Raw genomic sequence first — 21,075 nt, 5'->3', positions numbered from 1 at the left:
GGAAGTATGAAAGGCCCTGGCCCCGTGTGGCAATTCATCCAGATATGCCCACAGAGTTGCTTCCAGGGTCACCCAGAAGAATCAGCTGTAACTTGAGGGATCATCTCCATTGGTTGGGACAATAACTTCGACATCTTTCACACTGTGTGATTATTTGATAAGAAACAGACATGAGCCACTGGTGCCATTATACAAGCCACATCCTCCAGTCCCAAGCAGGAGCCATGACGTCGTCTCAGCTCACAGAAAGAAATGCATTGCCCTCTCAAGGAGTTCAGATTCAGCACCAGCTGCTCTAGAGCTGAAGGGAGTTGGAGTTCTATTTGCAATTCGTTTGCACACAATACTAATGGCCACACATTTGCACGTGGGATGTTTGAGTCCTTAAACTGACTGTACAGTCATTAGCTGATCAAACACACTTCCCAACACATCTGTGACAAGGATGGGTGCTGTATCCTGCCTCTTGTGCAGCACCAACGGTTTCAGCTTCCATTTCCTTCAGCGCTTGGTAGTGCAGCTTCTTCAAGCAAAAGCAAACAGCAACATGTGGGCCATTTTCTCTGCTCATCTAACATGGCCAAGAGAGGTTTCTTCAGCCACAGCTGGATTGCAGCTCAACCTTTCTGCATGAGGAGTCCATGCAGCTCCTTTTGGCATGGTTGCTGGTGATGCTGAGTGTCACTCTGCGAGCTGATCAATAGGTGACACCCAGACTTCAACGTATCTGGTAGAGGCATCCATCTCAAGTGTGCAGGAATCCTGTCTGCACACATCCATCCTCTCTGCCCCCATCCCATGTCTGTCTGTTTGTAACTTCTGATCAAAGCATTCTAAATAAAGAGTCTCCATTGTCCCTCTGCCCTTTGGATACTTGACCTCTTTGCACCAAGTGAGAAAATAATAGTAATGGTACCTTTTTTGTCTGCTCGCACCTCTCTAGGAATAAATAATGCAAGGAACAGGGGCTGCAGGCTGTCAAAAGAAGCACTTAACTTGGGAAAGTACCATGCAGCTGTAAACACCAATGGAAATAAGGAGGTTAACAAAGTTTCTTTGTACAAAGGTAATCCAGGAGAATAAATGATTCCTTGCTTCCTCCTCAGCCATGTTTTTGAACGATGAGGCTTAAATGACTAGCAGACCAACTTGCATATGAATATGAAGCATTTGAAATGATTATTTCCCATATAATACTGTTTGCAGAGTAATACTGTTTGCAGTGCCATGAGTTGTTATTCATGGGGGAGATATGAGTCACAGTGATCCACAGTAAACATATTAAAAACACACATGCAAACCCCTTTTCTTCTGACTTTTAACATTATTCTCTGCATCTTGATGTAATGACAGGATGTCTCTCATTATGAAAATGGATGAGGGAAAAAGGAAAAGGCCATGCCTAGGTGACATGGGGACAGCAACCTTCAGTGAGACTTGTGCTTCTAAATCCCTTTGGCAATTTAGGAAATGCAGCTTGTATGGCTACAAGGCCTCAGCTAGCATAGTTTTGCACACCTCCATGGAGTTCAGGGGTAGTATGCTAAAGTACACCCACTAAGGATGTGACTCACGGATTTCAAAGGCAGAAGTTTGGCTGTATTTGATCTCCAGTATGGCACAAGCAATGGGTTCACAAGTGGTGATTCACAATGGTTCACAAAGTGTTCAGAGAAGGGTGTAATTTAATTACCCTTCTGTCATAGCACCTTTTTCTCTTTCCCCCATGTTTTGATAAAAGATCTGTTGCTTGAGGACACAAGGCTATGATAAGCACATTGCTGACAAAAGTTAAAAAATGGAACATTGTGAAAGGATGCTCCAAGCAGGAGCAAATCTGCTACCAGGGAATTCTACTATTCTCCAGAAAGCCTACTTTAACGTTTGCAAGGCAAGGGAGGAGAGTTTACCTGCTCAGATTTTCTTTAGGGTAGTATTTTCTGAAAATGTACTCACTTTTAGGATGTCATCTAGATGCATCACTTCTTGATCCAGGTCCTGAAACTCTTTGTACTGCTCTTTATGTGGCTCAAGAGCTAAGAGAAGCCCTTGCAAGGCTTCCTCAATGCTTCCATCGAGATAAGACTTATATCCTTCTGATTCCCCACTAATGGATCCCTCACACAGCAGCCTCTCTGGGGCCAGGGGTGTCTCTGCTGATGTAAGCCTTTTGACCAGCTGCTTTGTGATGTTGCCCTCATAGGTATCCAGCTCCACGGGCTTGAGTTCTGAACCTTCATCCGTATCCTGCAGGAGAGACACCGGGACACTTGTTTCTACAAAGACACGATCACTCCCGGCATCAGAGATTTTTTGGCAAACTTCAGGAGCTGCCCTTGGGGTGTTCTTGTTCTCAGCCACTGCTCCCTCTCCGTGGGATGGCAGGTCCTTTGGCTCAGCAACAGAGTCTCTGCGGGAGTCGCTGCTGCTACAGTCTAGGCTCGAGCTCTGGGAGGACTCGAGGGCTCGGTGCTGGGTGGGGGTCGCAGTGATGTCAGGGCTGGAGCTGACACGAGCAGATGAGGACTCTGCTGAGTTGGCAGCGGGCACAGCATCTTCGTAAGGCAGGTCACCAAAAGTGAAGGAGAGAGGCCGCTTCTCAGTGGCCACTGTCCCATTTTCAAAGACATCATCTGGCAAATTCGACTGAAAAGATAATAGGGAGAAAATGTTTTCCATGCAGCATTGGAAAGAGGAAAAAAATACAGCATGTGCCCAGGAAAGAAAAAGGCAAGGAAAAAGATTCAAGAAGCATTCAAGACTTGAGAGATGGAAAAAATATTTCAGATCAGACTTCCGCTTTCATCTGGCATGACTCCTCAATTTCAGCATGAAAATTTCTGGAAAATTTGGGCTCAGCATCTCTGCTAAAGAGAGATCTCTAGGAAGTGATCTCAAGAAGAGAGACATGAATTCTGCTCACCTTACTATATTCTCTAAGACAGCATTTCCAGTGCACTGCTCTAGTTCCTGTACCATGGCCCTTTTTAATGGGACTGTACATAAGCCACCTTGTCTGCATTTTCCCACTCATTACAGATTTCTGTTCTATTTTCTGACTTCTAAAGTAGCAATCCATAAAATGTAACACAGTTTCCTCCAAGAGTTTCTCTACTGTCATGGTGGTTTAATGGTGATAGTACCGTGCTATTTCTTTTTATTCAATGTCCTGCATGTGGCATGGGTGTCCGTAACAACTGTTGAACATGAGTTGTACAGGAGTCCTGTCCAACATGAGTTTCTGCTGAAATGAGACAGCAAAATTGGTGGTGTATTGAGCAGGACACTGATCATTTAAGAAGCAAAACCAGCCTACACAGACTCCAGAATTATCAGAGCAGAAATATATATATATATATATTAATCTCTGATTGATGTATGGGGAAAAATCACTATAGGAGTCACAACCTGCCTATCTAACCTATAGATCTGGCTTTGTTACATGGCCAGCTCGCGGAAATGCATGGCACAGATGGAAGGCAACTACTATTTTGCTGACAATTTTCTGGAAAGAACTGGAGGCATTCACATGTTGTTAAGCTTAAGGTTTAAGTGTCCAAAACTTCTGGGTTTTTTTCTAGTATTCCAGCAGCTTTTTATCCCTAAACATAATCACAGTCAAAGTTTTACTCCTTCTTTCCCTTGACATGGGTATGCTTTTAGCTTCTGAAAGTCACGTTACAAGGCAAATGTAGAGCGTCAATCAGTGTAGCAGGTGATTTTTAAGAACACTGTTGGCTTGTGTTCCTGCCCTGCTCTCTGCCCACAGATAGTTGACTTCTGATCATTATCTCTGCAGAAACCAAGAGGAATTTTGATTTAATGAGAGCCGCATGGGCTCACAGTTATGTCCTGCCCTCTAATCAGTCAGCAAAATGAGTGAGTTGCAACAGAGAGCAATACATGAAGCATGCGTGGGAATGGAGATACCACACAGGGACTGAAAAAATCCTTCACCAAACGAAAACCAGGACTCACATATAGCTCTAGCCCTGCTTTTGGGCTTAGCCTGAGCGATGGCAGGTCACTAAAAGAGCGACTGCGACGAAGCTTGTCAAAGAAAGTGTCTTGAAGAGCATCTAAGATTGTCAACTTTGGCCTGTCTTGCAGGGGATGCAGCCATTTCTTCAACATTTAAAGCAAAGAGGGTGTGAGGAAGGGCAAGTTAAATGAATGCTTTGTAGCAGAGTACTAAATTACAGGCATGGGATGTGGCACTTGTAAAATTAATCTCTGTACAGGTGGCCTGATTAAGCATTCAGGATTTGATTCATGCAAAAATGTAGGAACACCCTGTGAATATCTCCAGTACAGGGGCAAATTTTACTACAGGATACTTAAAAATACTTGTGCTATAATGGTTAACTACTGTTGCAAAATGAAAACACGTTTTTTAAGGATTATTCAAGTATCATAGCAGTCAGGCAAGAAGGATAGGTATGCATTAATTGGCCACATAGTTCCAAAGATCGCAGGATCATAGTCACCTTCTTTTAGGATTAGCAGCTAGGAATGCACTTGCTTTATGAGTATTTGTAAGGGTAACCTCCTAGAACCAGGGCAAAAAAAGCTTAGACACGCAAAGCAATGAAATGTTTGCAGTGTTTGAACTGCTCTAGGATTTCTCATTACATAAACATGAAGCCAAGCAGAGCTTACAAAGAATGAGTGGTCCTTGAAGGTTGGTGTTTCAGGAGTGCCTTGGCTGTACATGGACATTCTCCTCTGGAGAGCAGATGCCTTGCTCACATTTCCTGTGGACGGGGTCAAGTCTTCAACATCAAAGGGGCTACAGATACACAAACAAGAGGGGAGGAAAAAAAAGGTTGTTAGGCTGAGCACGAGGGACTTTCAGGTCCATAGAAAGGATTTTTGAAAAGGTGGTTTATTAGCACATCAAAACCCAGAGGTAGCGAGTTTTTAAACTGAAGTGTTTAAAGAAAATGTTGTTAATTAGACAGCAGTCTCAGAAGTGTGGTTTTCGCTTCTGATAAAAGTGTTCGCTCAGAAATCATTTATGTAGCGTAGTCTGATGTTATTCTTCTCACATGAAAAGTATTCTTGGATTTGAGTTGCCAAGTGTCACACATACTAATGAGAAAGGTGTTCAACTATTAATAGAGCTGTTGCATTATAAAGGAAACAGGAGCTGTTATTGCTGGCTTCATGTTTATTGCATTACAAGAAACAGCACATATGATTGTAAAAGTTAAATGTGTCAATGCTTCTTCAGAAAAGACATTTACTTATTTCATAAAAATACAGTGAGAATTGGGTTTGTATCCTAAGGCTACCAGCTCACCTAGGTTGACCAACGTGAAGAGAGAATGCCAAGAGATTTCCCATCACTCTTGTGGTGTATGAAGCCCTTAAAAGCCAACTTTTAAAGATGGGCCAACTCCTGAACTTGGCTATGCTAGTGTAAATCCATAAATCCAGCACTGATTTTTACACTGATTTTTTTTCATATTAAAAAAAAAAAAGAATATATGAGCACTCAGTTATGTCCCCTTTATAAGCTTTGAAGAAGTATAAGCTTTAGACGATTCTGAGATCTATCATCACTAAGTGCTTCCCATACCTTGTAATGTCAGTACTTACCAAACCTAATTTAACAGCTGAAACTAGACACAACCCTCTTTACCACAGGAAAAGCAGTCAAACTGTGGATGACCATGAACTATTTCTCATATACCAAACTTGGGCCACAGCTCCTTGACAGTCTTCCTCAGCAGGGAAAAATACGGAGAGAACAGCCCACATGGATGAACCATTTTTTTCTTTGGTTGAAGTTTTACAGCTAATTGATTGATTGATTGATTGATTGACCAACCACTTCTACTTACTACCAGGTGATCTCAAGGTTCAGCTTTACTGTGCCAAGGTCATTAATGTCTACTGCAACCACCTGAGGCCGAGCTGCAAACAGGTCTTTTGTCTCACAGGTTACACTTCCCACAAGGATATGAGTAGCAAGTCCTTTAACTTCTGTGACCTGTAAGAGACACAAACCAGGATATTTAGGACCACACAAGGCATTGCAATCCTTAATCACAAAGTAATAGTTTTGATTGTCTGGCCTGGCCCCCTTGCTGAAAGGCTTCTAAAAGATGATTGTTTGTTGCATTACTTAAGAAAAAAATCTGAGGTGTGGTGGTGGGTTTGTTTTGGTTTTTTTAAGAAATGCATAGTTGTGTATGATCGCTATTCTATGTTTTGTTAATGTTTTTTATAGGTGTCAGAAAAAAACAACCATGCTGGCTCAGACCAAGGGACTGTCTGGTCTTGCATTTGATCTTCTGCACTAACAATAAGCAGAGCCCAAGGGAAGAGTAAGAACAGGGAGGGCATAGAGTCTCTCAGCAGTTGACAAATTCCTGACTGGGAATCTCCTGATGTAACCTGCCTAATTAATAATTCCCAAGGGAGCTCTCTTCCAGGTATTTCTCTCCTGTAACTCTGAAGCCGTGTAATTGTTTGTACCAAGGATGGCCTTTGGTGAGGCTCTCCACAGATCTACTGTTGAGGAACCACCTCCATACACGTTGTTACAGTAAGAATAGCACACTATTCATATTTAGAGATATATTTGCCTGGAAATTCAAGAGTGACAGCTCTATATGCAGCTACTACACAAACCAGACTTTGGCTGTTTGCTTGAAAGCCAGTTCTTGAACCTTTTATGTGAAAGTGTTTGGACAGAGTCCAAAAAGGGAAGAGAATATACACATTAACCTTAATAATACTGGGATTCTTGTGTACTAAAAAAAGGGTTCTCTCCTAACTTTCCACCTTAAACCTGTGAGTTAGGTTGAAAAGAGTGACTCACCCTGTGTCACAACTTGCCTTTCATTGACAACCTACTGTCTCACACCTTTGGGATTATTTTGGTTGTGGGTTTTATAATCACCTGCATTTTTTTTCATAAAGTCTACACAGTGTCTAAGTGGGCCACTTCCCCTAAGACTTTTGAGACATTCTTCTGTTTAAGCTGCCTAACCAGGGATATCTAGAATGGTTTTTAGCAGCAATTTCTGGACAGGGGTCAGAGAATGGGTCTCTCTAGGTTGGAGGCTTGTTGGAAAGAAAGCATATAGACCTTCAGCCAGGAAACAATTGTGTTGGGAGGCCAGGAGCAATGAAGAAGTGGAACAGCAATAGAAAAGTTTGGGAAGAAAACCTCTCCCAGCTCTCACAAACTGATTAGTCTTGTATCTAAACTGAAAAATACTACAGCACTTTAGTAGGTGTGTCAGAAATACTAATTGTGGCTCATTTCTAAAGAGTTTAATGATCTGCTTCTATGTTTTTGCTGATGGTGCATGAGAAGGCAGGTTCTTGAGTCCTGCCTTGCTAGCAGGCAAAGGAGTCAGCATGCATACCTTAATGGAGATCAGCCCAACAATGAGAGGGAGGAAAACCATCTCCTCTCCGTCCCAGCTTTGCTTGCCATTCACTTCTATTTTGCCTTTCAGTTTCCATCGCTGGCGACCGTAACGCATGAAAATCTAAAAAAAGAGAAATCCTCTAATTTTCTTGAGAAATCTGCTCTCATGATGCACAAATATCAGAAGCAGAACTGGGGAAAGGATCTGAGAAAGGCTGGAAGAGTTAGTGGTGGAGGTACTGCCCTTCTGCTTCCCCTCGAGTCAGAAGGAAAAACCTACTGGAGGATCTCTCTCTCTCTCAGTTCTCCTAATTGCTCCTTTTGGTAGTGTACCCCTCACCCAAGCTTTTACCTTCATGTAACTGGATGACTCATAACAAAGCTTCAAGGCATTTAATTCCATTTACAGGGAAAGTGGTAGGGCAAGGGAGATTTGGGAGGGCAGGATGAAAGCACCCCTGGTCTTTCCTAACATTTGCAACTTGCTGGATCTGCTGCCTGCCCAGGCAGGTGAGCTTTTGGCCATTCCCCATCAGAGACCTCCCCAGCTGTGAGGTTTTGGCTGTCTGATGATGGAAATGAATGACATCCATAGTGCAGTAACCTAGTTTGAAGCATCAAGAGCAGGAAGACCACTTTGGGCTGGCTGGAAGACACCTGCACCAACTAACTGACCCCACAGAGGAAGCAGGAATGAGAACAGCAGGAGTCATTCGTCACAGGCAATGAGAGTAGGAACAAATGAATCTATGATCGAGGCAGCTGGGAAGTACTGGCTGGGGGGATCCACTATCAATCCACTGTAAATTTCTTGCAGGGTTAGTTCTGTTCTGGTAGAGCTGGAGGCTTTTATTTTAATCCATCTCTAATTAGCAGGCTCCTGATGTTCTCTTCTGAAATATTGCCATGACCAGAGATCCTGATGCAGCCTCACAGCAGGTAACATCTGGGTCTCGAGCAATGGTTATTCAGTGTCTTTCTGCTGCTTTGCTCTAAGATGAAGTAGAGCCTATGCATTCAGCAAAGGATGCTTGCAAGGATGTGTCTCATTTGCCCAACATGCATGGGATGGGGCATATGCTTTTTTCCAGGGGAATTAGAAACTTTTGTCACAAATAAGATTTTTAAAAGCTGAAAAAAAAAAGCTCATCGTTCTTTGAATAGCCATCACCCAGTTCTCTGAATGTAAAATCCAGGTCTTCTGACAGATGCCCTGACAAAAGCAGACATACAGAGAACTGCAAGGTTTTTCAGAGCACCTATGGGAAAAATAACAGCTATTTATTGAGGTGCTGATGTGAAAAGGTTTTACTCATCGTGATGTAAAAAGCAGCAAAGATCTGCCTTCCTTTTGATTCTTTTGCTATTAAATAAACAAAAAACCCACACAGACATACCTCGTATTGATCTCCTGGGCAGAGCCGAGCGAAGCCAGCCAGACCTGAGAAGGAAAGACACAGAGGGGCTGTGGGAGGGCCAGGGCTGCCAAATGCAGCTGAGCCCAGGAGTGGGGTGCAGTGGGGTGCCCAGGGCCACTATTGCCACACTTGGACAGAAGAGAGCAACAGCCTCCTGCAGCCCCCCCAGCTGCTGCTTATATCCCCCCTCTTACTGCTGCCTGTGCACCCTCCAAACCAAGACAGCCCCCCATCTTAATTTTCCATTTTCTTCTTTATTTTCTATTTTCTTCTTTATTTTATATAAAATTCATTGGGCTGTGGTTTCTTGCTCATGGAAGATTTATACCTTCCACCTTTTTTCCCTACGAGAGCCTAAAGTTTCCTTTTATACAATAATTAGAGAGAAAAGAGAAGCAGCTTCCTGACGTCACCTGGCTTCAGACACTCAGCTTGAGAGCCCTTCCCATGGCGGGGTGTAGGCGAGCTGCTGATCGCCGTGTTGTGCTGCTCAACGCCAACCCGACCGAGCTCCACACTTCCACACAGATCCCTTTTTAGTGCATCGTTACAGAGACACAGCAAGCAACGGGGGCTCCTGCTCGGCCTTTTCATAACATTATCATTCCCATGAGAGCTGAGTGTCTTCCAATAGTAAGTGCACCACAAAACATGACTGACATCTGTAATAGCAGATTAATGCCATTTTCCCCGGAGCGGGAAAAGTAGCACAGCAAAGCACTTGTGATACATGTTTGGCTTTGGGGTTTTTTAAGGTAGGACATAATGCTATTTTTATATCAGCACTGTGCATATGAAATGAAAGTTTCCTGAGGCACCATGCTGAAATCCAAGGGGAATTACCACTCCTCTCCTGGCCTGCTGACCTGCTTTTCTTTAGGATTCAGCTGGTTGTTTTTCCCACAGAGGGAGCCTCTCCTTTCTCACAGATCCCTTCAGTATGTAGCCATTGCACTTGTTTTGGTATAAAAACTTACCCAGCTTTGCCTGTGTGAGCCTAAATCTATGCCTCTAGTGTTGCAGTGCCCAAAGAAACCATCTTGAGGCCACATACAAAGCCTGTGGCAGAGAAAGGAATGCCACAACAGAACATACAGGGGGTGTGTTAAAATCAAGGCAAGTATGAGGAACCCTAGTGCTGGCTATATTTGCAGGGATGAATTAGTCCTGCTAGCTGTACTGCAGGAGCAACTCAATCCTGCATGCAGTCATGGACTGTCCCTGTGATCTGCTTATCCGCCTCTTCCATTTCTTTGACCAGAAAAGAGTTTTCTTTGCTCATCTTAGTGTTTGGCAGAACAGAGAGGCCCTTGCACAGAACTCATATTACCAATTCCTTTCTAATTTATTTACTGCTTATAAATAATTTAAGATTACTAGCACTCCACCACTGCTCCTCTCTCCCCAGGCATGCTTTTATAAGTGAATTTGATCTCTGCTGGGACACATCACCAAACGCATCGGAGGAAAATAAAGGGTCCTTTCTTTGCCCAGTCCATGGGGTGGGAGGGTGAGGAAACTCCAGCTTAAAACCCAATATGGATGTTTAGGTCTATGAGCTGTGACTGGCCTAACCAGGCTGGTCAAGTCTTTTCAGCATAATGAAGAGGGGGCTTAGGGCTGACTTGACAACAGGGCGTAACTACTTTCACAGGAAACAAGTTTTCGGTGACTGAATGGCTTTTGGGGACTAAAATAATGGCAGGAACCAATGGCTCTATCATACAGTTTCAAACACCATGCCTTTGTAAAAGCAGACAGGACAGGAGATTGCTCCTGGGGGGTCAGCATGTGGCTGTGGTAAGCAGGCAGGGCCATCTGGAGCTCATGCAGCATGTGTACCTCTGCTGGTGTGCAGGGTGCTGGACTCCTGGACCATGGTTGCTGGTGGTGGGCTCCATGTCACAAAACCTCTCTGGTGTGTCAGGCCAGCATATCGCTCTCCCTTGAGTGAAACATCTGGCCTTTTCACCTCCTGCTGTCCTGGCACTTCAAACAGCCATAAGGGCACTTTTCTGTACATCATAACAGGACACACAGATTCCATACAGGAATTTCCACATTGGGTTTCCCTGGTAAACTTCAACAACTGATTAATCCTGACCAGTTATCTAAGCCTGCTGGCCATTTATTATCTTGATTTTGAAAAATGATTAGGCTTTTTTTTTCTTTAAATACCAGTCATAAAAGCACTGTGCAACTCCCCTGCTTCCTGACAGCATTGTGTAGGTTGGCTTGCTTTCAGTGTAAGTGACAGAGGGCACAAAATAAAAATAACTTTCACTGGAATGGCTAGGAACAGATAAGCTTTGGGGAGAGGAATGCTTTGATTTTAAATTAGATCCTAAAGTTAGCTGGATATGCTGCAGTATAACTTAAGGGGGAAACTTGCTGTGTGATCTGCAAGCTTTTGTGCTAGAGCTGTTGCAAGCCTCAGCAATAGCAATAGCTGTATTGTCCTATTGGATTCCTATTCCTAGGGAAAACTATCTAGATAGAAATCTCAGATGCCCTAATTAGAGAATACTTAATACAGCATTTCTCTTTGCTGTTTTCTAATTTGGGCTTCTTTATGTGATGCAGACTGTGTTCAGAAGCAGCTGCTGTTTGTGCTTTGTGCTCTGCTTCCACACGTGAGTGCAGTACCTTCTCCCTTCTCCAGAGTCCTTGAGCTCTGCTGGAATATTTGGCATACAAAAGAGAAGGGGTCAGACCTCTCCAGCCCAGCCATTTGTGACACTGTGACACCTTCTGCAACATGCACTGCATTTACAGCAAGTAAAGAAAAGCTCCAAGGTAGCTGGCAAATCCCTTTATACACTCTGTGATGCTGTTTCATTCAGCATGTCCACGCTGTGGTTCTGTTGTGGGTTTCTGCACAGAAATATCTGGCTCAGCCTCGTGTGTTCATCTAAAACCTGAGGGATGGAGCTAGGGGAACTCCAACAGCTGCTGCAATTGTTTTCTCCAATATGAGAGCACAGAGTAGCTATTTCAATTTAATCCAAGATTAATCTTAATCTTATGCAATGCAATCATAGGAAACAACTGTGACAAGGCAGGCAAAATCAAAACCCTGTATGAGATTTGTGAGCTCTCTAAACTTCACGAGCAATACCGTGGATGTTTTAAATGGCAAGATTTCAAGTGAAGAATTAAGAGTTCATGAATATTTAGATGCTGATTTTGTTTTACAGAACTATTTTTATGTCAGTGACTGAAGAGCCAAAAAATCTCTCCCTCCCAATCTCTTCTTTAAGACATTGAGTCTTAAAGGGATAACAGCATTAGCAATATCTGATGATCCACTGAGGCTTCAGGTAAAACTGATTCCATTGTATTTAAACCCATAAATTCCCCTGTCATAAAGACAAGGAATAAAATGGAAAGGTGAATGCATCACGGAGTTATCTAGGAAAACTATCCCCAGCTTTTTGCTGTTTTCACATTTGGTCAAAAATAGTATTAGTCACAATGAGCAAAGTAAAGGACTTAGAAATAGCTGATGTCAAATTGAGAAGGTATTTTCAATTTCAAGTTCAGCTGCATGGAAATTCACATAATTTCCCAGTCTTCTTCTCAAAGAATTACAGAAATAGAGGCAAAAATTACAGCAGCCTTCAAAATTGAATTGCTTTGGCTGTTGGGTGGAGTCCTTGTGGGAGGTAATTAGTCTAGAAAACAAAAAGCAGAATCTCAGAAAGTCTGTAAGCATTGGTGTTCCCATTTCTGTGATCCTTTGCAGTGGGCAGGGGTGTAAGCTGGGGGTTTGAAGGCTCAGCAGTGGGTGTCAGGGGCTGGGAAACCCCACCTCTCATAAATATATGTCCCACAGCACGTCTGGATTCCCTCACCAATGTGTGCAGCAACTGTTTTGGAGAAAGAAGGGAAAGGTGAAAAGGCAATTACCTTTCATCTTGATGCAAAATTCCCCCAATAGGTTTTCCAGCTCTGCTTCTATGGTACACATGTTCTGTGTTGGAAAAGGAAACAGTGAGGTCAGACAAACCCTCTTTGGGCTTTTTTTTTTTTTTTTTTTTTTAAGGTCTGTTTGTAAGGATAGATTCTGTTAGGCAAACGAAAGATAATTTGCAATAAAGTCAGTCTCAGAGCCATCCTTCTTGTTTAGTTAGGTCTGACCCTAAAAATGGCAGCTATGCCTGCTTTTGCTGACATTGCAACCCTGTGCTCCTCTGCTGCTGTGTGCTAATCCTCCTGCTGGCAAAAGGGAAGCTGTGGTCCTTGGAGTGTAACCTGGTCACTGTTCTGGTCCTCTCCAGCCAAGATGTGTGCCAGCAGCAGCAGCTCTATGGCAAAGTGGCTCCCACCATGATTTAATCTTTCAAGAAACATGGACTACATTAAGAAAAGAAGACTGTGGGAGATGGGTATCAGACCCTCTCCAGTTCTTCCTTCAGGTTTTGGAAGGTTGGCACAGCTTGTGTGCCAGGATGTTTGCAGCACTGTTAGACTGCTGTCCATCATCTACTGCCTGTTTAACAAAGTAGATTTTGATCAGAGCAAGTACAACAGATAGGATGCAGCAAATGTCCGTATGCACACGGTTCCCAGTCAACCTGCCATCCCTAAATCCACAGGCAGGAAGGAGGTAGTTGGAGTTTAAGTAGGTTTGGGGCAGATTTATGCTTTTGCTTTTGTGCTGCAGTTCCTGGGTATAACCCTGCTCTCAGAGAGTCTAAACTGTTACTTCAAGGAACTCTTTGAACCCATGTAACCTGTCTTTGTAAATCACCAGGTATTCACCTGAAGAACAACAAATACTAATTCTTCTTTGCTGAGTTTGCTTTTATTTCTTCTGTCTGGATGAAACTCTCCCTGAAAATAGTGGCAAAGCTCCCATGGCTTTCAAACAGCATGAGAGTGAAAAGAATGAGCTGCTGAGGATGTACCTCTGTGTACTCCTTGTAGCTCCTGTTGATTTCAGTCAAACTCTCTCGAGCTGCTTTGCTGGCAGGAGACATTGCAAAAGCTTGCTTCATTTTGCTGGCACCATCACAGAGGCGTCTTTGGATACAATAGGCTTCGTAAAGCTCATCCACCTAGAGGGAACAAGGAAAGTGTACTGAAAAAAAAACCAGAAAACCCAGCAAAATAAAACCAACACAATGAAGTAATTTGCATTAAAAGAAAATTCAGCCAAGCCATTATATCCAATGGAGGGGCTGAGGAAATGAAGCTGTGATACTGTTGCAGTCCACGGAAAAGAAACACAAAAGTAACTTCCACTGTAAAAATCTCAATAAAGCAACAGTAGATGCCAGCAATTCACCTGCTTGCCCTGTATGCCTCTAAGCATTGATGCTCCTGTTCTACCCATCATAACAGTGAGGCAGGAATGTGGCCAGCTTCTCAAACATCTCACTTTGGAAGAGCTCTTTAAAAGGCAACTGCAATGCCCACACTGCCAGCTGTGACTGGAAGTGGTAAGCGGTACATTTAACAGGGTCAGCGGTGGCTTTGGTTCCCTAATGCCAGCCATGGATCAAGGCTGTTGCAATATTTGACTAATAGGTAGTACTGGAAGCTGGGAGTGACATTTTGAATTCTTATCATCCATCCTCCAGAAACTGGGAGTAATACTTGGAATCAGCACAAGTAAAGGGCTTACAAACAGCTGATGTCAAATTTAAAAAGTATTATGAACTTCAACCCCCCCAGGCATTTAAATAATTCCCTAGTCATCTTCTCACACTCCTTTGACACAACTTAGGCACCCAACATTTTGTAAGTGCTCGCAAAACATAGTCACACACTGTTTGAAGTCTCACCTGGATCTAGCTTCAGAGGACAATGGATTTACACATCTCATGCTTTGGTTTCCCTTTTCCCTCTAATCCCTGCACTGAACATATATATTTACTCCATCTGAGTTGTTCATTAAGAGTCTGCAGTAGTATAGGCTGATATATATATATATATATATGTACACGTGTGTGTGTGGAGATAGATATATACACACACCAGCTATATATAGTGGTTTATATTTTTATAAACTAAATGTGCCAGATACAGAAGATGTGGGTTTTCTAACCTGACTATCAGGGTAAGGAGAACGACAGGAATGGAAGAAGCTGTCTCTTCTTTCTGCTTCTAATGTCCCTGCTAAAACAGGATGATATTTGGGTTTTACCTAGAATAACTTTTTCCATTGTTATCGCTGAAATCAAGAGATCACCCTGTGTCCCATGGTGCTCCTGCTCAGTAATGGATTTTCATGGCAGAATTTCTTTCTATGAAAGCATCCAGCACCTTGGCTTCATCAGTCTATGACTTTGTGTTGCTGTGTTAGAGATGAGCCTGATGCGACAATCCAGGCATGTTTCAAATCCCATTTTCCAAGCCTGCTTAACCTCTAACAAAAAGTGCTATTGCTAATTTGTTAGGAATGGGACTTGTCTTCCTGATGGCTTCAAAGCCTTAGGTCCATTTTTACAAGGCTATCTTGGATACCGGGTGGCTGAAGCCTCTGACTTGAGGGCACCCTACCCAAAACAGGGAATGTTTGCAAAGTGAAAGAGTTCAGCAAAAGGTAGTGAAGACACAGGTAACATTTTGCCATTTTGAAGTTACAAAAAAGCTTTCTGCACTCATACTCACTTTTGCTTCTCTTCCAAGCCAGCAAGCTAAAAACAGCTACTATAAATAGCTGTCACTTGGTATTTACTTCTGACATCAGAGTGGAGCCTTGGTCCGGGATTGATATCCTGCTCTTGCCCATGTGAGCGTGACTAGGACATGCTCATCTGCTCCCCAAGTATGTGGGATCTGCTGTCGTGCACCTTGTTTTCCTTGCTTTGCTTCCTTTACAGAGCAGAGGCAGGCAGCAGGCATCTCTGTGGGCCTAATTAAGCACTGCTGAAAAAGAGCTTCTCTATCCTTGGTAACACAGATATTTCTCCACCTGCCCAAGCCTGTAGGCTCTAACGCCACACAATCAGCTCTTTTTGTCTCTGTTGCCGTGGGTTACAGAGAGTGAACTCATGTACTCTGCAATCCTGAGTAACACTGACCAGCATTACCACTTGCGTTTGGTGCTTTCTACTCTTATTATAAACCCAGAAACCATCAGCTCTGAGCAGGCTGAAGTGGGAAGGATTTGAATGGAAATGTTCTTCAAGTACTAATTTTTGCCATTCATGTTGCCAGCAAGAGAGTAGGTGGCTTGGGGAACAAAATCTCAGTCTATCACCTTATGATTTATATTTTTATTTTTGGCTCCAAGAGTAAGAGAAGACTGAAATTAAAAGGTTTGGATAGGTTGTCATAATTAGAGGACTTGAAGCTGCGCAAATGCTTTTCAAATTACTCTCAAAAGACGTTTCATCTGTCAAAAAAAAATTAATTCCTTTGTCAGGCTCAAAAAAGCAACTAATCACTAGCAGATATGTTTATAAGTAAGAGAATACATGCCATGGATTTTGTCCAGTTCTAAAACGTATTAGTATAAATCACAAGTACCTCCAGTGAATATTCTCACCAATGTATTCAAGTGGATGTGGGCCCCAAACCACGCAGCAAAAGCATTAACAGTGAAATCCAGGAATAAATCCAAACTAGCTGCTGTGTGTGCTAGAGATAACTGCTGAATTAAATTGCTTTCAGATGCAACTCTCTTTCTACCTAAAGTCTGACAATATGCATGCTGTGAGACAGATTTTCCCCAGCAAGTTTCCAACCCTGTGTTCCCTCTGTACCTAAAAGCATGTGGGAGTGTCTTAGGGCACGGCTGGACCTTGGGGTCTTTGTGGAAACCCTTTCTCTGGCTCCAACCACCAGCCTATCCCAGAAAAAAGTAGCAAATCTGGGAGTGGCCTCCCCAGCACAAAGGGGTAGCACGAAGCCAGGGGTTTGTTTCCTCAATAATATAGGAACAGATGCAGAAGAAAAACGATAGGAGAGCACATTACCTTGCTAATGTGGAACTCCAGCCTTCTCATGTATCTCTCGACGGCTTTGATTTGCTGAAAGAAAGCAAAAGGCAGAGGGTGAGGCACCTTTAAATAAATCGGTAGGACACTGCCACACTAGCTCTGCTAGTCCCCATGGATCAGAAATACTCCTCCTTAAAACACACAGGATTTCCTTGACCATGAATCTGGAATCAGTTGTCCCACCCTACTACTGTTAAGCTACTGCTCACAATGGAGCTCCTTCACTTCTACACCTAACATATATTTTTAAATAAAAATGAGTTTTTATTTGATAGGTTTTTCCAATTATTATTAAAATTAAAGAAAGCAGAACTTTTTTTAGGTGAAAAAACCCAGTATTTTCAGTACTTTGAAATCCTGTATTAATATTGATCAGGTTTTGCATTTCAAGATCCATTCTCTTCCTTAGCAAGCTGGTTTTGAGGATAAACCCAAGCTTGGCATTTTGACTGAAAAAAAAATGTCAGATTCGTTCAGGAAGTGTTTTGGAAAACTTTTCTTTCACCCAAGTTTTCCTTCAGGGAAAATATATTTTCAACTTTTCCTTCTTCAGAACTGGCAGGAGCAGGAATGAACTGGGGCTTGAGCTGGATCCCAGCCCAGCCCCCCGTGTTCCCCTGTCAGCCCCCATCTGACTGGAGCTGGCTGAGAGAAGTTGTACAAAGGAATGGATTTAATGGCTGTCAGCTGACAGAAAAAGGAAGTCTCTCCTCCATTTTCTTCCTTCCTTCCCTGGCAGGGGTCTGTCTCTCTGCCTGTGCCCATCCCAGAGCCAGTTTGACCTAGCAGACCTCAGAACAAGGGTTGATGGGGTACATCTGATACCAGATTAGTGAGCACACTGTGTTTGACTCTGCATTAGTGGGCAATACCAGAGCCCCTGGGAAGAGGAGGGGAGTGGGACTTCTTCCTTTGAAAATGCAGGTGTTGGCATGGCTAGGAGATCCCTCTGAGCAAGGTTTCCATGTACACTGTACAGATATTAATGCCTCCTTGCAAAATGAGTGTTAAAGAGCTCAACGTACCTTATCTAAATCGTACAGGACTCCCTGCAACAGAAAACAGGAAACTGTGATTAATCTTGCAACACAACAGCACCATGAGAAAGAAGTGTTTGACAGTCAACAGAACTCACAAACAAGACCATGGCTAGAAGGGAAGAAGAACATGAGAGCAAATTCCCTGTATCCCACTCCCATCCCCTGGCTGCTCCAGCACCTCAAGAAGGCCACGGTGCACCAACACGATGAAAAAGCGTGGCACGTACCAGGCGTGAGTTCCTTTTCATGTCTTTTAACTGAGTAGTCAGCTTATCCAGCTCTGTCTGGTGAACTTCCAGATACTCACTGCAAACACAAACCAGAGAATGATGCATGAGCCCTGCAGCACATACTGAGCTGGCTGATGACCATCCTAAAAGAGAATCTGCCTGACAAATGGCTGTCCTCACTGGATGTGTTTACAGACAAAAACTCATTTACATTGATCTGTCCTAAAAGCAGCTCCCTGCTGCCTTTTTGGGAATAAATAGGAGCCCACTTATTTAACTGTGTATAAGAGCTCGGTGTTCTCTTTACACTGAACAACCAGTTCCAAGTAAGCTAATCTGCTGCTTAGTTTATGGGCTGGTGCCTTCCAGTCGCTGCCCCTGTATCTGGCTGATAAAAGCCCTGTTATCATCTGGGATGTTATCTGAAAGGCAATACAAGCCTTTGATAGGACTCTAGGATCAGAGGGAAAAAAATCTGATGTTGAGATCCCAGCCTTTTGGAGCTTTTCTCAAATGTGAATGGAAATGGGATTCTGCCTCTTGTATTCCTGTGTCCCATACAAATATTTTAGATCCTAAGTGTCACAATCCAGACTTCAAGAGGTGTATGTTTGTTTCTTATGAGGAAGGATCCCTGTTCTTGTTTCCCTAGGCTCTAAAATGTCACAGAAAGCTTCAATCAACAAGCAGGATAAAAGCTCTTACTCCAGGCCACTCTTCAGGGCTCGGTAGACCTCTTCCATTCTTTTAGGCTGAGGTTCTTTGGGCGTGGTGCTGTTCTTATGGCCCAAATTATGCATTTTCTTCACCTTTGCTTGGGGCTTCTTGAGCGCAGAGGAATTTTCAATAAAGGAGTTACACCTGCAAAATGAACATCAAAGAGGAAGAAATCCCTATAAATCATAGAAATCTCAAAGGAGTGTAGCTTGAAGAAATCTTCTGATATTATCTCTGCTAGCCAAAATGAATCTGCTTCTGTGCCTGCCAGTTAAAGGACTGCATTTCTTTACAGGTCAAGAATCTGAACAGCCTGGGATAAGTGCTTCCCAAGACACAAATGCTTGTCTGGTAATGCAAGGCCGAGTCTGAGGCTCATAATACATTTCTCTGTCTTATATCATGCCTGTCCTAACTCACATTAGAGAGCCCATGAGAGGGCTGAGCTATATCCAGGTGCTAAAAAGAAAGGGGAGCCCAGATAATTTCAGGTGTAAAGCCTGCAGCTCCTAAGGAAGATTGGGATTTGGTTAAGAGTGCTTCTGGAGGACAGTATCACACCACTGGTCTTGAGTATGGAGTGTATCTTGAGTGTGGAGTGTATGGCAAAGTGAGGGCTGTTGTCCTGCATACAGGTGCCTCTCTGGTGACTTTCTGGGGGGTAGGTCAGCATCTAACCACCATCACTGACTTGGGCTGACAACGGGAGGCAACCCTTTGCCTGCTGTTCCTCCTCAGTTGCTAACTGGTGGTCTGGCAATGGGAGACTACACAAGTTAAAATCAATTGTAAAGTAGCCTCTGGGAGCATCAGGGACTGGATGACTTGGGCATGCCTGACTCAAAGCCCTAAGTCCTGTCTAGCTAAAGGGAAGTGCATGGAAGGCCTCTGCAGCCACACTCAGGGAAACAGCTTTGTTTTGAACTCATAGCAGTGCAGCAATGACACAACTGTCTTTTAGGAAGCAGTGGTCTTGAACTGGGGGTGAGGTGAAGTGTATCATGTTCCTGCACATTTCACATGTTGAAAAGATCACTGCGTAAGTTAAAATGATTCTCTGAAATTCTCTCACAGCTCTGAGGCATGTGAGGAAGCCCTGCATTAATGTGGCAGAAGCAAACAGGCAGAGGGTAACAGCTTAGTTATACAAACAATATATAGAGGCATTTTAGCCTAGGACACTGTATTTGGCAGACAGTCAGAGAGAAAGAAGTCCTCTCACCTCCTTTCCCCCTTCATCCTCTATAGCCCAGGACTACCTTACAGCCTGATTTTGAATCTCCCCTTATAGAGCAAGGGCACTTGCCTGGACCTTCTTTCCTGAAGCCCGCTGAAGCCAGCAAAGGACTGGCTTCTAATAATCCCATTAGGACCTCCTGGGGAGAATGAATGTGATCCTATTGACATGATTTCAGGAAGCCTCGGAGATATTCCTGAAAAACAACAGAAAGCATGTCAGTGACGATGGAGTTATGGTAAGAGGCAGGCGGTGAGGCCGGACAGTCTGGTGTCCATCAGTGACATTAAGGGCTACCTGAACCCCACGAGGGGCTGCAAGCCAGGGCACAAATCTGTTTGCATTGCCAAATCATCCCCACTCAAAACCAAAACGGTCCTATTTTAAACTTCTGACTTACAGCCCAGGGTCTACTGAAAATGTACCAGAGACACAAAGAGGGTCTGGATGTGGGACTAGAAACCAGATACTTCAGTGTGATAATCCCAGTGCCATCCCCAGTTTCTGCCATGCCTGGCATGCTTCACCCCCAGCCCCAGGGTCCCCATCTGTCCTGGAAATTATTCTGGGAACGTGCAGAGCTCTTAGGAGGCGCTCACCATCACTACAAAGTGTGATTATATGTAATAATAATTTTTAAAAGGATTGATACATCATGAACGCCCTGCAGCTCCCCTTTGATCCCTGCTCCCATGGCTGTTCAGCCCAGGGGCTGCTGAGAAGGAAGACGCGGTGGGTGTATGCACAGCCATGACATGCTGTGATGAGAGAGGGATGCTCTCCCCTGTGAAGAGAGGGGAATAAACAAGCTCCAGGTACTGTATGCTCTGCATTTCATGTCCAGGGGGGCCTCAGCAGGGAGGAAGCCCTTGCCCTCTGTGTGCTCATTTCCAGTGCCCAGCTTGGCATCTGCACCAAACTAGGATGATTTCAATCCACCCACAAATAAATAGCAAAGAAGTGCTATGGTTCACAGCAGCTCTATCTGCTGCCACAAGGGAAAAGGGGGATGCCTTTATCTTCCTTTCTTCCTTAATCCACCATTTTTCTTGTCTCTGCCCTTGGCAGAGAATTAAGTTGATTTTTCTGCTGCC

The 21,075-nt window shown here is 43.7% G+C and overlaps 1 protein-coding gene across 1 annotated transcript in view; it reads right to left on the bottom strand.

Moving 5' to 3' along the window:
• RIPOR2 (RHO family interacting cell polarization regulator 2) overlaps positions 1-21,075 on the bottom strand; it is a 50,702-nt gene that overhangs the window by 12,867 nt on the left and 16,760 nt on the right. Inside the window, exons 2-13 of the mRNA XM_082298068.1 lie at positions 20,051-20,177; positions 18,733-18,888; positions 18,025-18,103; positions 17,783-17,806; positions 16,734-16,787; positions 13,716-13,865; positions 12,715-12,778; positions 8,785-8,828; positions 7,383-7,508; positions 5,847-5,995; positions 4,660-4,789; positions 1,957-2,646 (exon numbers count right to left, since the gene is read on the bottom strand). Of these exons, the coding sequence (XP_082154194.1) occupies positions 1,957-2,646; positions 4,660-4,789; positions 5,847-5,995; positions 7,383-7,508; positions 8,785-8,828; positions 12,715-12,778; positions 13,716-13,865; positions 16,734-16,787; positions 17,783-17,806; positions 18,025-18,103; positions 18,733-18,888; positions 20,051-20,151 (1,767 nt within the window). The 5' untranslated portion in view covers positions 20,152-20,177. The remainder of the gene's footprint in view (positions 1-1,956; positions 2,647-4,659; positions 4,790-5,846; positions 5,996-7,382; positions 7,509-8,784; positions 8,829-12,714; positions 12,779-13,715; positions 13,866-16,733; positions 16,788-17,782; positions 17,807-18,024; positions 18,104-18,732; positions 18,889-20,050; positions 20,178-21,075) is intronic.

The sequence above is a fragment of the Coloeus monedula genome (genome assembly GCF_965178545.1).
Source record: "Coloeus monedula genome assembly, chromosome: 1".
Classification (NCBI taxonomy): Eukaryota; Metazoa; Chordata; class Aves; order Passeriformes; family Corvidae; genus Coloeus; species Coloeus monedula.
This window is presented reverse-complemented; position numbering and strand designations above follow the sequence as displayed.